The sequence below is a fragment of the Corvus moneduloides genome, chromosome 16 (genome assembly GCF_009650955.1).
Source record: "Corvus moneduloides isolate bCorMon1 chromosome 16, bCorMon1.pri, whole genome shotgun sequence".
NCBI classification, from domain to species: Eukaryota; Metazoa; Chordata; class Aves; order Passeriformes; family Corvidae; genus Corvus; species Corvus moneduloides.
In genome coordinates, this window is record NC_045491.1 from 17,249,297 (window position 1) to 17,274,057 (window position 24,761).

A 24,761-nucleotide genomic window follows, 5' to 3' on the forward strand; every position below is an offset into this window, starting at 1 on the left:
CACTGATCTTTTCTATCTTTTTTGTCTTTCTCCTTGTACGTTCTCCTTCTGTCCATTCCATCTCCACCGCACCCCTCCTGTTTGCAGTCTTGCACCTCCCAAAAGGTAGGTTAAAACACTTGAGTCTTTGCACTTTGCTTATTTCTGCTGTCTTTGGCTTGTTATTTTGTCCAAGGCCGTCACATATTCCTAACACTGGGGCAGGAGAAGCAGAGCAGCAATCAGAGCACCCAGTTGCTGTGCCACATCTCCTGAATACCCTCCTGCAAAGTTAGTTCACAGCACCTGCAAAGCTGTAAGAGAAGGGACAGTGGGCCCAAGGAGTCAGCACAGCACTTCAGACAGCAATACACCTGTGTTTTCCAGAGTGGGAAAGAGTACTGTACATGGTGGGATTATGGTTATGGCTATAAAGGGCCATTACAATAAGAGTCCTTTCTACTCTGGAAGAAAAAGTGTAATTTTTTTAAAACATCTGAAATAGCAGCTCAGAAGAGCTGTTAGGTATCATCCCACATCCAAACCTGGTATATGCTGTTGCATTAGATGGGAAACAGTCAACCTTTTATCTTCTTCGGCAGCTTTCTGCAGTTAATTGGAAAGAATTTGGACTGATCCCAACTTGGCACACTCCTAAAAGTGACCTGTCTCTATTCATAGTAGATTATATTTATTTTTAAGTAGGTAGGGTTTTTTTAGAATCAAGAAGACAAGACTCTTTTTCTGTGTCAAGGAGGTCAGAGTTACTCAGCCATAGAGCATTAATGGTTAATGAAGTCGTTTATCAAGTCTTGGCCTGAAAAGTAAATCTTGAAGAACAAAACCCAGTGAGTGGATTGTGATACCTGATAAGCAGACAGCTTGGAAAGGGAAAGGCTGCCCTGTGAGTATTAAATACCACAGATGTTTGGGTTTGAATTCATGCCTTTGAGAATCCTCTGGCCTTGCTGCAGGTGCCCTGAGTTAACTTTAGTGAGTGATGCACACTAATATTTGTACTAATTTATAAAATCAAAGTTGGAATTAACTTCCTCATGTTTTCATCTTTGAAAGAACATCTTAAGAGACTTGGCAAAGCATGTTTCATACCATAACTTCTGTGTTGAGGATTTTACCTCTAATAAATCAGCAGGCTCTTAATCCCAGTCAAGCAAATCTTCAGCATCTGTGTATTATTTTACTGCAGTTAGGTTGTTCTGAAAGCAGCAGAAAGCCTTGATTTATGCTAGGAAGCGGTTTGGGTTTGAGGGGACTTAGGAGATGCAGGGTGTCTGTTGACACTGATCTGGACACAGGATTAGGTTTCAGGCTTATATACCATAAATTACTTATATTGCTATTTATGACTGAAAAGGAAATCTCCTTTTACCACACAGTTATGCCCTCACTGAAATTATGATGGATTTTAAAGATGATGCATCTCCTCTAAGATTTGACCCAAGCCAGAGAAGAGCAGGAAGGTGTAATTCAATGAGTAGTCTTTGGAGTTGGGTATTTGTTGTTTTTTGAATAATACAGGGCACATTCACTGTGGCAGCTGCTGCTGCATGTCCCCAGCCTTGGCTTTACCTTTGGGAACTTTGAGGTCTCTGAAGCACATTGTATTAATGATATAGCTGGAAAAACAACGTTCTTGTGAAATTAGCAAATGCTGCTTTGTTAAACATTAATTGTGCTGGTTTTCAAATCTAATTTCTTGGAATAATAGCAGTTGAACAAGTCTTTCCAACATCAGCAATCATGAGAAAGTTGTCATGCTGATCCCAGTAACTGAGGAAAACACTAATGCAGGGTAAAATCTTCTGAATTTGTTCAGTTCTAGTGGTACACTTTAATGCTGTCCAAATTTACTGTTCTCTCAAGCTACAGTGTTTTCACAGATGACCCTGAAAGGAGTGGAGTGTGAAGGCTAAACTTAATTTTTCTCAATGAATATAAACCAAAACATTTGGATTTTTTCTTAGCCCACTCGGGTTCTGTTCATTTTCACTAATTTACTACTTTGAAAAGCAACTGCCAAACTGAAAGAGATGATTTTCAGTGTCATTAGAGAAATACTGTCAAAAATAAGAGAATTAATACAGATTAGATATTTGTAACTAGTTGCAATTTTCTGGAATCCCCTCCAAAAAGTTGTATTTTTGCTCAGCAGTGTGGAGTTTGGTTTAATAGGTGCAGGCTGTGTGTGGACGCTTCTCAACACAGGGTCAGGTTTCGGTCTCAACCATGTGCAACTGTGATTTGTTACTGGGAAATAGCAGGTCATTTTGTTTCACATTCTTTGGCCACGTTCTTTGGTTTAACTAGAGGGTACCATTAAATATAAAATGATTTACCATGATATTCAAAGGGCAGGACCTGTATGCCTGGTTCAGTTTTAAATGGCCAATACAGTGGTAAATGCTTTCTAGTAAATTAGAAAGATCTGTTTGAAAAGGTGATATTCTATCTGCATGGAAGAGTTGTGGACAGTCACAGAGCACTGAAAGGGATGTGTTCAGAATGCTGCTGAACACAGGCTTTGAGTGGGGTTTGGGTAGGAGAGGCTGTAAATCAGCAGTTCAGAGTAGCCAGGAGAAGGAACAAAGGCAAAAGCAAAGATACCCTGAGTGTGAGAGCCTTTTAGAAAAAAGAACTGAAGTTTAGTTGCCCAAACAGCTCACAGAAGTGTGAAAAATGTACAGACCAGGTATGCAAATAATTCTGAGGCTTGCTTGAAGTGTAAATTTAAATCTGTTTTGATGTTCATTATTAACTCTTAGCCTATTTATCATCATTGCTTTTCCACTGGAAATTCATTCTAATAAACAGTTGACTGCCCTGAATATTTTTTAATTCCTTAAGTGTGAGGTGGGGGGAAAAAATCTTAATTTCTGCTGGACTGAAACCAAGGCTTTGTCTCTCAGCTCTGTTCTGTAGTGACACCAGTTTTAGCTGCAGACCTGACAGAACACAGAGGGTGAGACCTAAAGTAAGATTCTGGACATGGGGGTTCAAGGCTTGGCTCATGCTTTGTTTCAATGGATCTCTCCTTTGCCTCAGATTGATGTGTTTAAAAGTACAAATAATTTCCCTAGTCAATGATACTGTAAGTTTTAAAACCCATAAATTGTTACAGCTTGCTTAAATAGAAGTTCCCACAGAAGTTCCTTGCATTAAATAATGCAGGGTAGCAATGCAAAGACTGATTTCATTCATTTGGCTAAAAGAAGCAGTAATTTTAGTAGTTTTTTGAAATGACCTAAGGAGTCACTTCATTCGAAATGCTGACACTAAGGCACCTCCAGTGAACTCCAGAAAGCAGTTCCCAGTGTCTCCAAGCAAGCACTGCTCTGCAGCACGGTGCAAATGCTGCTGATTTTTTGGTACTAGGAGCATGAAAAATTAAAAAGTTATATATTTTGTGTGTTTTAAGGAGTGAGCTAAGCTATCCAGATCCAGTATTGATCATGAAACTGAGAGAAAAGAAATGTGTAGTTGTCAAAAAAACCCATCAGAAATAGGCAAATACTTGCACTCAAACCCTTGCATGCAGAGCAAAGTGCTAAAGCTTTATTTAACACCTGGCTGCCCAGTAATTCAGTGGCTTGTGTAAATTCTGTGTCCTTGGCTGTCACCATTGCATTTTAAGCATTTAACGTAGACTGTGGAACATTTAATTAACATTTAATCCCCAGGCTCTGGATTTGTGCGCTTGTTTGATCTGAGAAATGAAGGCTGGTTAAGATGGTGGTAATTGTTACCTTCAAGTGTTTAAAAGCCGTGAATCAATCCTTGTAACTGTATCAGACCCTTCTGGGGGATACAGGGATTTCCTTCCCAGTATCAGTGTCTAGCATTCCTTAATGTTTTCAGGCTATCTGTAACCATGATCCCAAGAACATTTGTGGTTCTTAATGAAGTGGAAGTCATTGGTAATGACATATTTCTAAGAGGTGGAACTTCTCAAAAGCTTCAAATATTTGCCTTGGATTAAAATTTCTTACCCTGGTGATACTGATCCCTCTAAAGTTTCTGAGGGGTTTAGGAATTCTCTAATCCCATGATACGGGCAGGACTTCAGAGGTAGAAAAAATACTACCCCTTCTTCTCAGGTCCTGGCTGTTTGTTTAGGTGTTCTCTGTCCTTAAATACAAGTGCCAGTGAGACTGTAACAAACAGCAAATACAAGGCCATGGTCATTTTTAGTGACTCAGTGTTGTGTCCTCTGTGTGTAAAGGTGCAAGCCACAGCTGCCATACAGAGGAACAGGTATTTCAGTCAAGCCAGATCTCTGCCCCTGAGTATGATGTTAAATTGCAGTAGTTTATTACCTTCACTAGGTCATGGCCGTCTAATCCCGTGGGCTGGAGCTTTGACCAATAATTTATCTACTGGAGCCTGTTAGTGTTCAGCTGCCTTCTCATGTTTCAGTTCTGTAATCCAAAACTTGTTAAATTACTGCTTCTCAATGTTTTGTATTGTATTTCTCAGGCAGAATGTGCACTTGGCAGTTCATGCTGAGAACTTCAAGTCAGAAATTGTCAGTGTGAAGGAGATGCGGGATATCTGGTCGTGGATCCCAGAGCGATTTGCACTGTGCCAGCCCCTCCTGCTTTTCACCACCTTGGAACATGGCTGTAGTCTGAGCAGGTAAGGAAAACCTTCCTCTCTCTTCCCTGCTGTAGGGCAGAAAGGAGCAACTGGTGAAGTGTTTGCTGGATTGACAAAAAGGACATGCTTAGTCAGAACTTGATCTGAAGAATATGATTAACGCTGGAATATAAATGTGACAAATTCCTGTTGCTTACAGTATTTGACTGGGATATTTCATATGCCAGAATATTTTAAACTGTTCAAGATCAATTGGAAAAGTCAAACTTGGATCAGTTCACAGATTCTGCTGGTCTGAGTCTGGTTCTTTAAGGGTTTGAATGGTTTAACTCAGTGGCTGCTCTGCAGGCGCTTTTGATAGATAAACACATTCAAATTGGTGCAAGGAGGAAGAGAGCTGGAAACTGGAAATTACCTATGTGTCTGATTGGTTTGATTTTTTAAGTGAGATAAACTAGATATGAGTTGTCCTGGCACTTGGTACAGAAGACTATAACCCTGTAACTCCTAATAATGACTGTGCCATCAGCAGCTGAGGTGCTGAGGCTGGGAGTGACCTGCTCTCCCAGCCTCATGTGCCTATGAGGAAGAGCAAAAGGAAGCAAAGAGAATGCATCCCGGTTAATTTCCATGAACACCTAAAGCCCTTCAGACACAGGCATCAGTCCTCTAGGTTGTTTCACAATCCTTTAGGTTGTTGTAATTCAAAATGCTGTAAAATGCTGCAGTCGATCTAGGTAAGCTTCTAGTTATTCTTCAGACATAAACTGTACAGGGGACTGGGTAGAGAACAACTGCTTAGTAGTATTCATTTACACTCAGCTGTATTATTTACATGGACTGTATAAAGTATTTGCAGGAATATTCTTAGTCTTCAGATGTTTTTTGCCATGGCATCAGTTGGAGGAGGTGGTGGTGCCTGACATGATGAGGAAAGGAGCTGCAGCTGGTGGCAGTCAAGTGCTCACTTGTTTGTGCTCTGCACTTCAGGTTCTATTCCCACAGCGAGGGACATGAACCAACTCTGCTCCTCATCAAGACAACAGCAAAAGAGGTGAGTGAGGCAAAAGACAAGTGATTAAGTTGGGGTTTGGGCACTGTGTAATGCTGTATTACAACACACAGCTGTTTACAGTAAAATGAATAAGCAAGGTTTGGCTTTGGTTTTTTAAGAACCCATGCTTTAAATTACTCTATTTGTTGGTTATAGGACTATGCCTTCTTGGGTAGACCTTGCAAATCAGGTCTTGGTTAACTGCTTTTTCTCTTGCAAGTAGTGTGGAGTGATGGACTAGAGTAGCTCATTTTGCTCTTGGACAGACTGAAATGCAGAATCAGAGGGACAGAGTGGGAATTGTGCTAAAGTTATGATTCATAAAAGATATTTTCATTTTCTCAAGGACATGAGGAGAGAATGTAGCAGAATTTAAATGGTATGAGTAATGTTGAACTACATGATGTGAAAACAAAAGCCTTAGCTTTATCTCATTCTTGATTGGGAAAAAAATAAGCCAAGGAAGCTCTGAGAACCTGAGGAGGAGTGCACACAGGTGCCTTATTTCTGCTCCTGTAATGGTGGTGTTGTCTGTGCCACTGTACATGACTTCCAAATATTCTGTATATAACATTTAGCTGTTATTGCAGCCTGTGGGCTTTATTCCTGCCTGTATCTCTGCAGGATGACTGTCCATGGATAAGCCCATTTCTACTCTTATTTACATCTACCTAATGCTCACCCTCCGGGCCATTTCATAGTTCTGTGGTTTCTGGCCATTCAGGCCTGTGTTGAGATGCCAGTGGCTTATAGAATGCCCCTGGTGTCTACAGGGTAGAGGGGGAACAATTATTTTGCTTCTTGTCTTGGAGCCTGTCAAAAGTCTGGCTTTAGAAGGGATTCTGGTTTTTATAAGATGGTTTGTTTCTTACCCCTCTAAAAACATGTATTAGCCAAAAAAAAAAAAAAAGGAGAAAAATATGGGGAGTTTTGTTTCGTGCTTATGGATTTGGAGGGTTTTTGCAAAGGGTTGTTCATCCTTTATTCATATATCTATAGTTAACTTTTAGAATGAAGAAAATTTGCCTTCTGATTTTCTGCCTCTCATATCCATCAGGCACATCACATCAAATGGACTTCTGGGTCATTTAGATTTAATTCTAAATCTAAATTTAGATTTAAATCTAAATACAGATTTATCTATACAAAACAAATCTGATCTTCAGTAATTTTGTCCTAGGAGCTCTGCTTGTAATGCTCATGGAGGCTAATCAGCGAATGTACCTTAGAACAAATCTGTATAATCCTAATTGTTTTTCTCGTTTCTGTGGGAAAAAAAGCACAGATGCTTTCATCCCACTCTTGGAGCTTCATTGTTTCCTCTGTGTGCACTTGGCAGGGATGTGCATTGCTGGTAGCAAAAAGTTCTGTGCAAACAGAAGGCTCCAGAGACCAGCTCAGCCCTCCGAGGGTGCTTCTCCTTATTGGGAACTAGTGGCCCCTATGTGGTTTGAGTGGCTGCTCTAAATATCTGAGCTAGTTCAGCACTAGCTTAGCTAAGCTGGCTTTAACCTACACTTTGAAGTGTAAGAAAGCCACCAAGGGCACTGTTTGACCAAAAAGTGTTCAGGCAGAGGTGCTCATACTGTAACTTGGGACAACACTGCTGCTTTGGATGCCAAAGTGAGGGAGTAGGAGTCAGGCTGTACAGGCCTGGAGTGATCTATGGTTTGGTACCTGGGGTCGTGTTAGAAAATTTCTCCCTTAAGGCATCAGCGGTATGAAATAATTTATGACACTCTTAGGATTTAGAGGTAACCACTGGTAGATTAAAGCAGTTTAAATCTGTCTTTAGATATAAGTACTTGTGCTGCTTTAATCTACTGATACAGAGACTCTGAAACTCAAACTAAACTTTAGCCTGCAGTGTTGGCCTCTGAAATGTCAGTGTCAGTGGGTTGAACACTCTTTCTCCTTCAATGGGAAGCCTGACTGTGCTTTCTGTGCCAGGTCTGTGGGGCTTACCTGTCCACTGACTGGAGCGAGCGCCGGCGAGGAGGGAACAAGCTGAGTTTCTTTGGAACTGGGGAGTGCTTTGTGTTTAGGGTGAGTAAAAATTTATTGTTGCTGCCCAGTACCAAGACAGAAACACTGTACTGGTTAACTTCCACTTAAAGAGGCTGGATTACATGCCTTCCTAGTTTATAAAGCTTCTTGAACTCTTAATATGGAGGAAAAGTTTTGCTTGTAAGTTTTCTGGTGGCTCTTTCTCCCCTTGCACAGAATATTTTCTTAAAAAATCATAGAATCATCAAGGTTGAAAAAGACCTTTAAGATCATGAGGTCCAATCACCAACGCAGCACTACGGTCATGTTCACTCTTCTGCCTCAAAGGCCTGGCCAGGCAGTGCTAACAATAAACAAACCATAATAACTCACAACTGTGGCTGAACCCAGCCCTTAATGACATTGTTCAATACTGCTTCAACACTGTGAAGAGCTTCACTGCTTCGTTCCCATGCTCCTAGGAGTGCCACATCCACACATTTTTTGAACACTTCTGAGGATGGTGTCATGGTTTGACACTGGCCAAATGCGACAAAGGCCGCTCACTCACCCTCCCCTGCTACAGCTGAGCAGAGGAGAGAAAATTTAAGGAAGGGTTCATGAGTTGAGATAAGGACTGGGAAAGAGCACTCCAAAGGCAAAACAGGCTCAACTTAGAGGTACAAAGTAAATTTATTACTAACAAAATCAGAGGAGGATAATGAGAAGTGAAATAAGCCCTTAAAACACCTTTTCCCCCTCCAACCCCTCCCTCCTTCCCACTGACAGCGGGTGGGGGGTTTGGTCAGTTCGTCACCCGAGGGTTTGTTCCGCTGCTCAGGGAGAGGAGTCCTCCCCCTGCTGCACCGTGGGGTCCCTTCCCACGGGAGACAGTTCTCCGTGAACTCCAACGTGAGAGTTGCCATCTCACGAGCAGCAGCTCCCTGCGACCTGCTGCACCGTGAGTCCCTCCCACGGGCAAACAGTCCTCCAGAAGTGCTGCACCGTGGGTGGGTCACTCTTCCACGGGGTGCAGTCCTCCGAGGCCAGGCTGCTCCAGCCTGGGAGCAGGGCCCTCTCTCTGCACCGGCTCTGCCCCTGGATCCCAGCCTCCTGCAGGCATCCACCCGCTCCGGCGTGGGCACCTCCCCCAGGGGCTGCAGGTGGATCTCTGCATCCCCCGGGGATCCCCAGGGGCTGCGGGTGGATCTCTGCATCCCCCGGGGGTCCCCAGGGGCTGCGGGTGGATCTCTGCATCCCCCATGGATCCCTAGTGGCTGCGGGTGGATCTCTGCATCCCCCATGGATCCCCAGGGGCTGCAGGTGGATCTCTGCATCCCCCGGGGATCCCCAGGGGCTGCGGGTGGATCTCTGCATCCCCCATGGATCCCCAGTGGCTGCGGGTGGATCTCTGCATCCCCCATGGATCCCCAGGGGCTGCGGGTGGATCTCTGCATCCCCTGGGGCTGCGGGTAGATCTCTGCATCCCCCATGGATCCCCAGGGGCTGCGGGTAGATCTCTGCATCCCCCGGGAATCCCCAGGGGCTGCGGGTGGATCTCTGCATCCCCCGGGGATCCCCAGGGGCTGCGGGTGGATCTCTGCATCCCCCGTGGATCCCCAGGGGCTGCGGGTGGATCTCTGCATCCCCCGTGGATCCCCAGGGGCTGCGGGTGGATCTCTGCATCCCCCGGGGATCCCCAGGGGCTGCAGGGGCACAGCTGCTCCACCATGGTCTCAACACGGCCTGCAGAGGAATCTCAGCTTCAGCACCTGGAGCACCTCCTCCCCCTCCTTCGTTACCACAGAGGCGTTACCATCATCTCTACCCGGCCCAGCCTTGGCCAGTGCCATGTCCATCTTCAGAGCCATCAGGGACTGACTGCTGGACATGGTGGAAGCTTCCAGCAGCTTCTCACAGAAGCCACCTCTGTGGCCCCCCTGCTACCCAAAACCAGCCGTGCAAAACCAATGCAGATGGTCAATCTACCCCTTCCCTGGGCAGCCTCTGCCAGTACCTGACAACCATTTCAGTGCAGAAATTTTCAGGATATCCAATCTAAACCTTTCCAGGCACAACTTGAAGCCATTTCCTCTTGTCTAGCTCTTGTTCACTGGGAGCAGAGCCTGACCCCAACCGGCTCCACCCTCCTTTTAAACAGTTGTAGAGAGAGATGATGTAGAGATGAGAGATATCATAAGTTAACTCAGAAATTATTGCTTCATTTCTTCAACCACCTAAAAAGCAAAGGAATAAAGGATATAACATCGGGCCTAAAAGACAGGTTGATCCAATCTTTACTGCTGACTGTGCAGGTGGAGACTGAGGGGCTGGAATGTTCTTTTCTGAGCAGAGCTCTGTAGTGTGTGTACACTAACGTCAGCTCTGCCCTTCTCTGCCTCTCTGCAGCTGCAGCCAGAAGTGGAACGCTACGAGTGGGTGATCATAAAGCACCCAGAGCTGGCCTCGACTGGATCAGAGACAGAAAACCACACCCAACCAGCTTCCAGCACCCTTTCTTCCAGCAGCATCCCCTCAGACCCCTCAGATCGCCTTTCTCCCTTCTTAGCAGCTCGGCACTTCAACTTGCCTTCCAAAACAGCCTCCATGTTCATGGCTGGCAGCAGCGAGTGCATCATTGTAGGTGAGTCAGTGTGAGAATTCGAGCACAGATCCTTCCCCAGCTCTTGCTGTCCACCTTAGATACATGGTAAATACACCTGACCCCTTTATCTATTTCAGTATCACTACAGGTAGAGATAGACTTGCCCAAAACCTGACGTCATTTCCCAACCAAAATTTTCTGTAGGAGAACTTGCATACAAGTGTTTTAGAGAAGAGAGTAACTCATGGCTTTATGCACAGCCATTCCTTCATACTGCCTAATTCACGATGAGAAGTAGTTCTCAAAAAGGAGCTTACTTTGCATCAAAAGTTTTGAAACACAGAGTAAACTATAAAACATGTTAATTCTCCAGGAACTTTATTGGATCTGTGGTGCTGCTGACTTTGGCTAAAGTCTGCTTAGTAAAGTTGTCACCTAAATGGGATTTACAAGGAACAGATCTAAAATCATAGTTGAGATTTTCTCAAAAATCTTTACTTGACATTTGTTAGGAGAGCAACCAGCCTGTAATTTCCTCTGTAATGTCAAGTGTTGACTAATCTCCCACTTAGCAGCATGTGCTCTAATTCCATAAAATCATGGAATTGTTTAGGTTGGAAAAGCCCTCTAAGACCATCTAGTCAAATCATTACCCCAGCACTGCCAAGGCCACCATTAAACCACGTCCCTGGGTGTCACATCTGCATGGGTTTTGAACACTTCTGGGGGTGGTGACTCCACCACTGCCCTGGGCAGCCTGTTCCAATGCCTGGCTGCCCTTTCAGTGCAGAAATTTTCCCAATACACAACCTAAATCTTTCCTGGTGGTTGAGGCATTTTCCTCTTGTCCTGTCATTTGTTCCCTGGGAACAGAGCCCGACCCCCACCAGGTTCCACCCTCCTCTCAGGGAGGTGTAGAGTGTCATGTGTCCCACCAGGTCCTCCTCTCAGCCTTAGGTAAGGGAGTTGCTTATATTTACTGCACTGTGGGTGGTAATAGAAGAGATACAGGCTTGGGTAGCAGAGACATAGAAGTGAATGTTGTACACAGCTCCAGCTGTGGACCAGAATGCTCACCCTTCTGATTCTTCACATGGCTTTAGTAACTGTTCTTTGACAGCTGCCCAGTAAGCAATTGGGAATCTTCCTTTTTGTTCTCCTAACACATTTCTGTCTTATTTTATTTTCGCTTCTCTGCATTTGCTGACTGAGATTTTTGTGAACCTTGACATAGACCCACACATAACAGAAATGCTTTTAACTCTTATGTGTTTTATAGGGAATTAGAAGACCAAGCCAGTGCTGTTACTTACTGATCTTGTTCTTCTCCCAGCTTTGATTTTTGACTGCTAACAGAATTATTTGGTTTTCCTTTACTGGAGGGAAAATTTGCAGTTGTAGCTTCCAATATCCCCCAGCACTGAAATACAAATCTTAAATGCAGGTAGTTTTTGTTCTTACTGAGTTGCATTACTTTTCTTTATTATTATTAAAATAAATCATCCAGTTCTGATATTATCATTCAAAACCTATGCATTTGATCCCATACTGTTACACCTGAAGACAACAGGCACTAAAGTCTTGGTATAGCTGTTTCCCATGCCAGGAAATGCAGAGACATCATCACCCTGTCTTTGTCTCTTCCCAGGAGGTGGTGATGGCCAGGCTCTGTACCTCGATGCAGATCTGAACCATGGGAGAACCAGCCACTGCAACACTTTCAATAACCAGCCACTGTGCTCTGAAAGCTTCCAAATCTCCATCCTGGAGGTGTGGGGCTTCAGGGACACCATGAATGGTTGATGTGACTATCATTAATCAACTAGTTTTTCAGTTGTCCAAGGATTCCCAAGGTAAATTCCAATGCAGGAACTAAGTTAGAACATCCTTTCTGCTGGGCTCAGTGCTGCAAGTCATTCCTAAGTGGTGCACTTGGATGCAGGCCCAGTTGTTTACTCTTATTTTATTTAAGACAGGTCAAGGTGAAGAAATGTATCTGGTTAACTCCTTGTCCCTTTACCTCTAGAGATCTGTATTCAGGGACTGTTGGTAAAAATGAAAATGTGATGGGTTCAGACCCATGCTAGATGGATACAGATCCCAGTCATGGGACAGGTTTGAGTCCACAGCCCCTCAGAGGCACAGCCCTGGCTGAGCTGTGCTGCAGAGCTCTGAGCCACTGGCACCAGTACCTGGCCTGAGCCAGGAACATCGAATGTCTGCTCACAGGGAGCACTAGTGACCTCAGATTTGACATAGAACAAGTAGTTCATAAAATCACTGCTCTCCTATGAGCAGACTTTGTGCAGACAAATCAGTATCATTAAGTTAGGAAGCTCTTCATTCACACCAAAACCATGATTGTTGATCTTCTTATACAAAACCTTTGACATGTTCCAGTTGCGTTTGTTTGAGCAGTCTGCCTCTGAGAAAGGCATCCAAGCTGGACAGTGTTATCTCCCAAGTCTTGATTTTGTTTACATTCCTATTCCGTATCAGAATGATGACTTCAGAGTGACTCCCTGTGTCAGGCAGCTGAGAGCCAGAGAGTATCTGCAGTGCTCAGAAATATTCCTTTCCTCATCTTTCCTGGGAGCTGAAATGAAGCTTTAAATCTGAAAATAGCTGTGCTGATATCCCTGTGTGTTCAGGGAATTAGACATGGTGATAACCAGAACTTAATTCTCTCCCCACAAGTGAAGAAAGGAAGGCTGGAGGGAAATCTGGGAGTGAACGAGTGTCCCGGGAGAACTGGAGGCAGCACTGTTTCTCCAGATGTCTTCCCAGTGATGAGATCCTTGATGAGAAGTTAACAGTTTCAGTCCTGTATGTTGTGGCAGGGTTTGGGTGATGTAAAGAGGCTTTGCTCATTCCTGAGCATTCCTATGTTCTCTGCAGGCCTGCCCTGTGGCATGTGATGTCTGGAGGCAATTCCCCAGTGTCTTTATCCAAAAATTGCACTAGCTGTTGTGGAACTTCTCCCACATGAAGCACAAATACATAAACATCAATGAATAGTCCAGAGCATACAACAGGATGCCCAAAGCTTCAGTGAGTAACTCACTAGTAAGATTTATCACAACAGGGAAAATGAAGGGAAAGAGAAATTGCTGATTTTCTAAACAGTTCAATCTAAAAAATTGCTGTAGAGTGGGATTGCTACTTAATGTTATTGCTACTTAAGCTTAAAGTTCACTAAAAGGAAAAAATAAAAACTAATAATGTTAAAAGCTAGGCTGGACAGGGTCACATTCATATTCAGAGGTCAGAGGTGATGTTTTGGTCATGTTGGCTTGTTCAGCTTGCCAGCCTTGACAGTACCTCATGGCTTGGTAAAGAGTTGTCTCTTGCAGAGTATGTGAACAAACTCAGCAAAAATAAGATTTGCTGCTTAAGGTGTCATTTTGAATTTTTGTCAAAATAACTCTTTGAAAAATTATCCTATGTGCAGAAAAATTTAAAGATGTCTTTTGCACCATTTGATTTGCAGTGGATTCTCTCACCCTGTCTGAGAGTCAGCACTGGGCCTCCCAAGTTTTCTTCCCTCCCACGCTGGGAGTTCTGCCCAGTTGTGTTTTCTCAGGTTTTCCATAAGCTTGATTGAACTGCGAGAGGTAATTCAGTTATACTGATGTATTTTGATGTGGAAGAACTCAGTCTTATCTGGCTTTTTGCAAACACTGCCTGATGCTGCCTTCTATTTTTCCAAGCCACCCGTGTCACTTTGCCCTTGCAGGTATCCCACAAGCTTCCTCTGACAGAAGAAATCATTCCAAAAGTGTAGGTTCTCCTTAGTGTAGGTAGGATTTCAGTTTTGTTTGCATCTCCTCTTTTGAGCTAGTCTGAGGAGGTGCCCTTGGGAACAAATAACAAGTCAGAAACACAATAGTATTAATTTCTAGATTGTTGTCAGAAATTCCCTGGAGCTGTGTGTTGGTAGGATTTGGGGGAGTGTAATGTTCTACTCCAAATGAATAAATTTTATCTGCAAAAACTTGGCTGCACCTGGCAGTGTGATGGGGTTGCCTCGCTCCCATCCCTGCCAGATGCCACTATGTCAATACCTTGTCTTAAGCCGTGTCTAAGAAGCATTCCTCAGAAACATGTTCCTTTCCCTGCTCTGTTCTTGGTGCACAGTGATTTGGGTGTTTGGAATCCAAAATAACTCCTGGTTGCTCAGAAACTCATCATAGGAAATCAGTGTGAGAAGCCAAGGAGCAGTACTGGACACCAGGCACGGGATTGGTTTGGCTTGATAAAGCACTGCCCTGCCACAGCCACCCTGTGGGACTGCTCTGTGTGGTTTGAAGTGGAGTAGCCTGGATGAGCAGGAAGCTGCAGTAATCCAGGGAGAGCAGTTCTGCAGCAACTTCACACAGTCCTTGTGCTCAGTAAAAATGGATATTCCTTGTCATGTGCAAATCCTCAGCCATCATCCCCATTGTGGTTGTGAGACCCCTTAGAAGAACAGCGTTTTGACTTGGTCATCTTTCCAGTAGCAAAGAGGCATTTTTCCTGTCTGTGTAGTTAATGGTTATTGCTGACCAACTGTACATCAAAGTCTGAACCCTTTGTTTCATGCAAAGCTCTTGAGGTGGAGGCCACAGGCTGGTTTTGAAGACAATGACTACAAGGGGCATCTTATCAGAAAGTGGTTTTCTCAAGTACTCCAGCCATGAAGTGCTTTAGTCGGTTGTTACTTGCAGCTCTGAACAGCTGTTGAAGGAGGCTGTAGTCCCTGTTTGTGGTCCTGCTGGCAGCAGTGAGAGTGCCAGAGTCACAGGCTGGGCCTTGGGCTGGGAGCTGTGGGCTGGGCATTGGCCGCCACAGTTCTGTGAGAGCGTCTGTGTTGTCCTGAGAAGCTGCTTTTTGCTTTGTCATATTCCTTGAAGGCAGAACAGATTAGAAACTCCTGACATCAGAAACCTGACTTCACTGTAAATAGCAGCCAAGCTGTTTGCAGGCCACAGGAACTGTATCCAGCTGCAGCCAGGCTGGACAGACTTCACTGCACCTGAGCTGTCTTTCCTGCAGCTCCTGCACTTTGGCACACTCCTTCTTCTGATGAAGCACGTTAATCAGTCTCCTGTTAATAGAGGTAAACTAGCAAAGGGAAGGGAAAAACTCTCCTTTTCTCTCTGGTGACATATCTGAAGTCAAAATGGAGTGGGAGCCAGTACTGTTCTTTGAAGAGTTAAACCATGCCAATAGAGATCTGTGGTGACCCACAGAGGGGTGACCCGTGCAGATCCACCAACTGCTCTTCGTGTGTGTATTGAAATTGTGTACTTTGTCCTTGGAAATCCATCTTCATTTTTGGTGGGGCGTGATCTCCTCTGCCCATAGGGACACTGATGCCACAGCCAGGAGCTGACCCACGACCGTGGCGCTGCGAGAGCTCAGCTCCTGCGAGTGACACTGAGTCAGGTTGTTGGGTACAGCCGAGGCGTGGGCACCTGGCTCTTCTGCAGCTCTCTGTCATGAATTTCAGACTATTCATAGTCAGGTTGAGTGTGTGTGTACTATTTGGGGTGATGTTTTTTTCAGATGAGTGGTGATGTGCTGCTGAGTTGGTTTTCTATCCTATCTTGGAATCACTGCCCTACGTCAATGGTATTTTTGTCACTGTGCAGAATCTTGGATTATATTAAAGGTATTTGACTGTGGAGGCTGCTAGCTTTGTCCTTTGTTCTGGTCTTTTCCTTCCTGTAGAGCTCATAGCAAAAGGCACCCTGAAACTGAGAGAAACCTTGGAGCATGTGTTCTCTGACAGAACTCTCGCTATGATGAGGTGGTTACACAGTTCCTGATCATTTTGGATCTCACAAGACTTCCCCGAGATCAGGTGTCAAACTGACTGTGAAGTCTCTAGATTGGCAAATTCTGACGTGAGCTTTCTTCCCTTTGCAGGGCCAGGGAGCATGGTTTGCCCCAGCCTAGGTTTAAAATGGAGCTTAGGGGTGTCCTCTGGCCACCAACGTCTGTAAGTCACAATCAGACCATGCAGTTACCAAGGATGTGAATGAAAAATGTGGAATTCCACTAAATTTGGGAACTTAAACTGCTGTCAGGCTGAAGGGATTTGGGTTTTTCCCCCAAAAATCTCCCACCCCACTCTATCCACCTCATACGCAAATCTGGCCTTCCCATGCTGCTGTACATTTCCAAGAGCAGAGCTGTGGTTTAAGGCAATGCAGTGTGGAAAAGGGATTGCTGAGCTGGCAGAAACAATTCCCAGATGATTCTCCAGCCAGCTCTGCACTGCCAGGAGGTTTGCTGCACAGGAAGCCCATGGCCACTAGAGGTTCCTCTCAGCCTGGTCTTGTGCCTCCATCACCAGTAAATCCCTCCTTGCAATCCAAAAGGGCTTTCTTCACACGGTTTCCAGAGGTGACCTGAGCCTTAAATACCATAAATCACAATTTTACAGCTCCCTTAAAGGCTGTAAACTTAATCACGAAGTGCTTAGTAGCAGGAAGGTGTAAGTGAGGGACCGTGAGGAGCTGAGCAGTGCTGGCAGCTGTTTTGGGACCTCGCAGCTGCTGTTAACCCAGTGGCTGAGACCTGAGAGGGGAATGTGCTTGATTGCATCAGGCAGCAGAAGTTTGGTGTCTTGCCTGGAAAGCATGGTGGTGGGAAGGTCCTGGATGATGTCTCAGGGCTGGTAGCAGCTGCAGGAGCCTGAACTGGAGAAGGAGGGCTGTGCTGTGTCTTGCTGTGCTGCTGCAGTGTGAGAAGAGCCTGATGTTTGCCAGTTGTGCTTTTTTTTCTGGATTTGTACAGGCTTTTATGTAAATGTCTCAGAGACACCTGCTTCCTTGAGAGATGTTTTATAACCAGCTGTGACACAACATTGCCTCTGGCAGCAAATTTCAAGGGTTTCCTGCTTTTTCAAGCCCCTCACTGGGTGTTTCCAGCCCTGCACTGCTATCACCCTTCCCAAGCACTGCTGTGGGTGCAGAGCCTGTGCCTGAGCCGCTGGGTGGGTTGTGGCTCCGCTCCTTGGCTATGCTCTGGTGCCAAAGGCTGCTGCTGACTGATTTCAGACCACACAAACAGCTCTTGGGTGGAGCTGGGTCCGGACTTCAGCTGGGGAAAAGCGGAGCGTGTTTGTTCCTGCCTTGCAAACCTGCTGCTGGCTGCTACTGGGCAAGGGCAGATAAGGCACCAGGACTGTCAGCCCTGCCCTGAACCCTCCCATTGCTGACACGGCTTCAGTCCGTGGCCTGCATGTTGAGTCACCTCCCTTTCCATGGTTAAATGTCCTCCAGAGTTATGGCTGTGCCCTCTATGTGCCATTGACTGAGGGGTTTCCAACTGGGCTCATCCTCCTGATCCATCAGCCGTGAGATGAAGGAGGCAGCTCTAGAAACCCATGGGGAAAAGTGCAAGCCCAGCAAGCCAGTGATCAGTACCTCATCCCCCCCAGTCTGCATGATGCTCTGTCCCATAAGTGACTGGAAGTACACGTTTTCAATCCATGAGCATTCTGGCATTGGCTGCACCAGCTCAGCAGCCCAGCTGGCTGCAGCCAGAACTCTCCCGCTGGCGGTGGCTGGGGCACAGCCTATTCCTCTTCCTTAAGCGTCCTCCTTGTGCTGTGAAATCCTCCTCCTTAAACTTCTCCAGGTTTGTGTGAAGACCCATTCTTGCCCCCTCACTCTGTGAAGCTCTTGGCTGTGCTGCAGGGAACCAATCCCCCTCCCAGAACATTTTTTTTTTCCCTTTTGCATCCTTACCTGCTGCAGGGGTCTGAGTACACTGTGCTTGGCACACTCAGCTTGATGAGGCTCTGAATTCAAGCCCAAGAAAGACCACAATTCAAACGAGGTTGGTGGCTCACTGTGAATCCTGAAGAGCAGCAACTTGTCCAGTTTTGTTCAAGGGAGGTTTAGGGCTGAAACTCCACCAGCTGTCACTGCTGAGCTGGGTCGAGGTGTACATCCATGGGCTTCTTGCACAGCAAATCACACCTGGCTGAGGATAGCTCTGCCAGCTCCAGCAGCACAAGGCCAGTGGCCATGAGGTTCCTGCTGAGCTGTGGTGCCCTGCAGCCCAGGTTCTGGCAGCCAGCTGGCAGGAGGGGCACATCTGCATCAGTCCTTGGCACCCCGGAGCTTTGCCATGAGCAGCTGTGTGTCTGTGGCACAGCACTCCACAGCCACCCGCTCCCCTCACCTGGACCACAGGGTAACCCTTGGGCACGCTGGAACAGTGGAACTGGGCTTCCTCTCTGCCTCCACAGCCAAAATGCTGCAGGACTTCCCCATGGCCACACTCAAACCAAGTTATTGGGGAAAGGGGCAGCAGTGTCTCAGAGATCTGAATTTCCCCAGGTTTGGCTGCTTGTTTCACAGAACCGGGCAGCGAACTCCAGCACTGCTTCCCACAGGGAAGGGCTGGGGCAGGGCTGGAACCCTGCTGGGGAGCAGAATCCCGCCCAGTTACCCACCCTTGAGCCAAAGCCAGAGGAAAATGGATTTCAGCAGTTCAACAGCTCACAGAAATACTTGTGGATGCTCCTGTAAGGATCTGCCTAACCACCAGTCACCAGTCATAACCCCTCTCTCAGGTTGATTAGACTTTTCTTGTACTCCAGAACACCAGCCACAGCTCCTGCAGGGTACTGTGCTCTTGTGGGGCAAAGCATTTCCCAGAGTCATGGCTTTCCTTGCAGCCCACCATGTGTTGTGCCCCAGGGTTGACTCCAGCTTGGAAACTGAACTCAGCAGTTCAGCTGAGTTCAACTTAAGAACTGCAGGGCCACAGCTCCCAGAACTCCTGAGACCCATCCTGTGCGGGTCTCCTCAGGATGGCTTTCTTCCCTCATGAGCAATAACAGACTCACGAACAGATTTTTGAAATTGCAGAAGTGGAAACCACAGGAGGAATAACTGACTCACTGAGGAAATCTTATTAATGTCTTTGACAGAGCCTTGGGGTGGAGGCAGGGGCAAGTTAGGGCTTTCCAAGGAAGTGTGGGAGCACCTCTCCAGACCAGCTGCCTGCCTTGTGCTCTGCCCTCTGACAGTGTTGGAGATGCCTCCAGCTCAGGCTGGCCTCTTGGGGAGCATTTCTAGCCCATATTTAGGAGGGAAATGTGCTACTCCTTTGGCTGGTAGGAGCAGATGTTTGCTCCGGCCTATTCTCTGGATCAGAACTGGTTCCAGCTTCTGGGCTGTCCTGAGAGCTGTTTGCAAAGAAGAGGGTCCAGGGCTGCCCAAAGGAAGTGGAAGGGCAGGCTCTTGTCCCACAAACCAGCACAAACACGCTCCAGGCAGAAGCTTTTGGCCTGAATGGTCTCATGACCTCTGCCGAGGTCCGTCCCTCATGCGGCTGGAGCCCGCTTGCTGGGGCTGGATCCGTGTTTCCTTGTACACACAAGGGTACACCCCAGTCAGCTCCTGCCCTGCCTTTACGCTGGTGTTCTGAGGCAGGGAATGTTTTTAAGGGTTTAATATGTAATCTGCACCCTACTGAAGAGGAGAACTTGTAGAGGTTACAAGAGCCTGGGAGATGGCTGCTCAAGGTCCTCATCCTTCCCAAGCTCTGTGTTCCTCCAGCCCGGGAGGTTTTCAGAAGGGCGGTGATGTGAAATCCAGGGATGTGAATCCGTGTGCAAAGCCACTTGCCAGGGATGATGAAAGGCATGATGAACATCCCCCTCCAGGCAGGAGAGCTGCACTGCAAGCACGGGGAAGAGGGAAAACCGTGAAGGTTTGAATTTCTGGGCAGTTTTCTGCAGAAACACTGCTCTGGGTCACGCAGGAGCAGCCGTGTCCAACAGCGAGCCCTTGTGGCCCCGGGCACTGCCACAGCAATGCCCGTCCCCCTCGTCACACCAAGGCTGTGGGACAGCTCTGCTCTTCCTTATGCATGGGATAAGGATCTCCCTTCTCCCAAGGCTGCAGAAATGGGGATTATCCAACAGGTCCCACTTGATGTCTGGAGCTGTCCCCTGAGGAGCCCTGGCCCCAAACAACCCTGGTGTTCTCCAAAGGACCTTATCCTGAGCCCATCCTCCCTGCTGCTGGTCCCTCACCATCACCAAACAACCACGGATGGATCTGTCCATCCCCCATCCTGGGGGCCAGAAATCCCTATATCCCAATCCCAAATGTTCCTTGCTGCCCTTCCTGCGGGCTGTGCACGCCCAGGGCTCCCTGGTGAGATCCAGTGCATCAAGCTGCCGCCTCCCCCCCAGCGGCCCCGGCCGGGAGCTCCGTGCCCGCAGCTCCCAGTGGGATGCAGAGATCTCCATCCGAAGGCTGCTCCAGCACTCAGGAGCTTTCCTGCAAGCATGGAAATGGGGAGGGAGAGCTGGACCACGAGGATGAGAAGTGCCCAGGGAACAAGCAGTAGCTGGGGTGAGCCAGTGCCTCAGCAGATATTACTAATACACATGCACAGGCATTCTGAAATAACGAGCTATTCCTGAGCTCAGCTTCCCCGTGTGATCCTGTGTCAGCTGATGGGAAAAAATCTCTGGACGGAAGAAACGGCTGTTCCTTGGAAAGGCCTGGGACTGCACAGGCCATCCCTCGCCTCTGGGCTCAGCCAGCCTGGAGCCAGCTGTGTGTGAGGGACGGGTGAGGACAGGGCCTTGGGAAGATGGAGGAGGGACCAAACTGAGATTTGGTTGAGGTGTTTGGCTGGGTGGAGGCTCCCTGTCCTGATCTTAGATACAGGGCTGCAATCTGATCACAGTCCCCTGTGCTGAAGGGAGGCATCCTCCCTTTCCCAGCACAAGCCAAGAGTGTCCAGCCACTTTCTCACTCCAGGGAGAGGAGAGTGTTTGGGAGAGGGGAGTCCAGTGCAGGACCAGGCTGCAAGGACATCATGTGGCTGCACTCATCCCGGCTGTCTCTGGTTTCCGTCAGGGACTAAAGCTGATGGTGTTTCCCCCTCTCCCAAAAGGAATCACAAAGCTGGTTTTATGCCTGCAGTAAAACCTCTTGGTTTTTTAATCCCTCAAAGCAGTGCTGGAAAACACGGTGCTTGATTGTCACCTTTAGTGTCCCCTGGGCTTTGTGCCATGTCTGTCCTTACCTTTGGCTTTCTGAACAATGCCTAAACTTTCTGAAGTAATAAATAAAATATATAAAGTCAGCTTCTTTTAATCTGTTCAACATATGCTGCCCTTTATTTCTGTGCTGTACTTAGGGGGTATAGTTGAAAGAGGAACTGATTGTTTTCATATGTCCTCCACATCTTTCCACTGAGTCTCCTCTCCCTCTTCCCCTTTTCTGAGCCAACATCCCTGTATGATCTTTTGTCATCTGCAAACGCTCTTGCCCTTTTCATCTGCAGCCACTGAACTTTGCCATCTTGGCTGTGTCTTCTCCAAAACTCAGTGGTTGATGCAGCCATGGCTCCGCCCCAGCAAGGAGCCCAAACTGAAGCTGTCTCTGCAGTAGACAATGCCCGCAGAGCCTGTGACAGCTGCCTGTGGTCAGCAGTGGCCAGTGACACCTGGCCTGTACCAGCCATGGTGTGGCCACATGTCCTGGGGTCATTTCTGGGCCCCTCATGACACAAAAGACACGGAGGGGCTGAGGCATGACCAGAGAAGGGAACAGAGCTGGGAAGGGGCTGGAGCCCCAGGAGCGGCTGAGGGAGCTGGGAAAGGGGCTCAGCCTGGAGCAAAGGAGGCTCAGGGGGGACCTTGTGGCTCTGCACAAGTCCCTGACAGGAGGGGGCAGCCGGGGGGGTCGGGCTCTGCTGCCAGGGAACAGGGACAGGAGGAGAGGGAACGGCCTCAGGCTGGGCCAGGGGAGGTTCAGATTGGATACTGGGGAAATTCCTCCATGGAAAGGGTGGTCAGGCCCCGGCACAGCTGCCCAGGTAGTGATGGAATCACTGTTCCTGAAAGTGTTCAAGAAGCAAGTATGCTTAGGGTATTTGGGATCATGGTTTAGTGGTGGCCTTGGCGGAGCTAGGGTAATGCTTGAACTCAATGATCTCAGCTGTCTTTTCCAACCTAAGCAATTCCATGATGGATGGGCAGCCTAAAAAGCACTAGAAAGCAGAGGACTGGGCTTTGGAAACCCTGGGGCCATGATGCAGATCTGCTGCTTTGGTGGCATTGAGGTGAGCAGGTCCATGGCACACTAATTTCTCCTATCAAATATCATCTTTCTTGGGTGTTTCAGCCCCAAGGGCAGCACATCCCCTGCCAGCAGTGGTGGGCATGAGCTGAGGCCTGGGATGTACCTATAACACAAATGTAAATGGCCAGCAGGAATCTGCAGGTGACCAGCTGCCCCCACTCTACTGAAAACTTGAACTGGAGTCTCTGGTGGTCTCTGAATTTCCCTGTGGCCTGTTCTCTTTGCTAGGATAGGTCTGAATACCCATCTTTGACTGGGCATGCCGGAGGTGTTGGATGCCACAGCCGCGGTTGATGATGAGCTGGGCAGAGGAAATCCCAGTCAGCCTCTGGCACAGAGCAGAGGGGAGCAACAGCCCTGGGGGTCCCACCTGGGTCTGCCTCCACTTCTGGCTGCAGCAGCCGGAGACACTCAGTGCTCTGTCCCCTCTGCAGTGTGTGCAGGGTTGCCCCAGCCACCTCGGCGGACAAATCCCAGCCTTGGGGCCGGGCTGGTGGGGAAATCTGCGGTTTTTTCTTCTCTGTCCTGCCAGGGCAGCTCTAAAATACCATCTCCTGGGGCTGGGTATGTATGTCCCTGGCTGCGGGCACCAGCACTTTGGTCACCAGAGTGAAGTAAAGAAATTCAGCCAAATTAAATTTAATAAAGAAATAGATTTTATTCCACGGCTGAAAGATCAGTCACACAGAAAGCCACGATCGAGAAAAGCAGCTCGGACCCCGGGGTCGGAGCTGGGTGAACACGCATGGATCTGACCTCTGTCGCACCAGAGCTCCCGAATTCACGACTGCTGCTTCAGCTGGTCCCTTCTTATACAGTTCTTGGGCAGAGTCCGAATTAATTCTATTCTTCTCGCAATTTAGCATATTCATGATGTTTTCTTGTCCCGAAGTTGGACTGCACAAAGCATTTCCCAGGTCTGATGAACTGTCCATCTTTGGTGATGAAGTTCCCGGAATGTCTAATTCCTTATCGGCTGAGATGTAGATATCAGAAGATAGTGGTCAAGTCATAAGGTGATAAGATCCAATCCCACCTGGGGTGGAATCCTCACCTATTGATTACTTTTGTGTTGAAAGAACTTCCCTTTTCAAGTCCTCCAGTGATGTAAAATTTTTCTCTCAGCCAGGCTGGTGGGGGGTTTTGAAACTCTGGCTCTGTATAGTTTCATTACAGTTCATTTTTATACATAACAGCGGGAATTACAGACTTCATTTATAACAAGAGGCTTAGAGGAGAAGGCAGCACGTGAAGCCAGAGATAGGACAGACCCTGAGAGCTCAGACCAGCATAGCCGATCTCAGGATATGAATTTTGGGGTTGGGTGAGCATTTCTTCTAGCCCAAGAGGAACAGAAACTCCCTCCCACTGCCTCAGCCTTTCCTGCATTCTCGCTGTCTCGCTCCTTCCCAACGAGGTGCCCGTTCCAGAGGAGGTGCCCGTTCCACAGGAGGTGCCCGTTCCACAGGAGGTGCCCGCGCTCTTGGAAAACGGGCGCTGGTCCCCGCAGCCGCCAGCGGGTGCCGCGGGCTGCCCGGCCCGGGCGGGGCTCGGATAAGCAGATGTCACTTCATCCCCATGATTAGCCAACTGTCCTCTCGCCACTGGCGGGACGCTTCACAGAGGGGGTTGGCGGAGAGGAACTGCCTGCAAGGGAGATGCCAAACCCTGGAAACACAAAAATTACGCTTAAAATAAAAAGGTCTCGTGCCTTTTTGCTCGGCAGCAGCTCCGGGGGCAGCCAGGGCTTGGCTTTCCCCAGCAAACCGAGCAAGGAGGCAACAGCCCGAGAGGGACATAACCATAACAAAGGAAACACATTCCTTCTGCCATTCAGTTTGTCTTTCCTCAAACAAAGCGATAACCGAGTGCTGGTTAAGTCGACTCCTCACCCGCAGCATTTCAGGCTGGGTGATCCTGGGCAGCGCGGCCATGGCCAGGAAAGGCACCGGCTGCCACATGCTCGGCCCGGCGGTGGGGCAGGGAGGCGAGGCCGTGGGATGTCCTGCCCCACTATGGACTAACGGGGGCTGCCAGGGGCCAGGGCACAGCGCCCGTGGTCTCCGTGGTCAGGCAGGGTGAGATTGGGGCGCTGCCAGCACCCACCCCCAGAAGTACATCTGCAGAAAAACTGCTTGCCCCAACCCATGCAGAGAACAATTGCTGGGGACAATCTGACCCTGTTTTGGCAAATTTCTTCACCCAGTCAAAAATATCCTTCTCTAAGTGTATTAGTCAAGCCCACCAGAGAATGTGTGCAGGAGCGGGGTGGGAGGTGGGGGTAACGCTGCATCCGTGAGCTGCAGAGGACAGGAGCTTCAGGGGCTCCCAGACAGCTGCCACTGAGCTGCCACTGGCACCAGCACCTTCTCAGTCTCATCTCCAGTTCTTGAGGGGTCCATAGGCATGGGAA

General features: G+C 47.8%; 1 protein-coding gene across 10 annotated transcripts in view; it reads left to right on the plus strand.

Moving 5' to 3' along the window:
* TBC1D24 (TBC1 domain family member 24) overlaps positions 1 to 15,914 on the plus strand; it is a 32,904-nt gene extending 16,990 nt beyond the window's left edge. For 9 of the 10 annotated variants that reach the window (XM_032125705.1, XM_032125697.1, XM_032125700.1 and 6 more), the window contains 6 exons: positions 88 to 105; positions 4,474 to 4,632; positions 5,584 to 5,647; positions 7,598 to 7,693; positions 10,043 to 10,277; positions 11,887 to 15,914. In XM_032125705.1, coding sequence (XP_031981596.1) covers positions 88 to 105; positions 4,474 to 4,632; positions 5,584 to 5,647; positions 7,598 to 7,693; positions 10,043 to 10,277; positions 11,887 to 12,041 — 727 coding nt within the window. In that variant the 3' untranslated portion in view covers positions 12,042 to 15,914. The remainder of the gene's footprint in view (positions 1 to 87; positions 106 to 4,473; positions 4,633 to 5,583; positions 5,648 to 7,597; positions 7,694 to 10,042; positions 10,278 to 11,886) is intronic. The other variant, XM_032125706.1, reaches the window with a different exon arrangement.
* Positions 15,915 to 24,761: the final 8,847 nt, after the last annotated feature.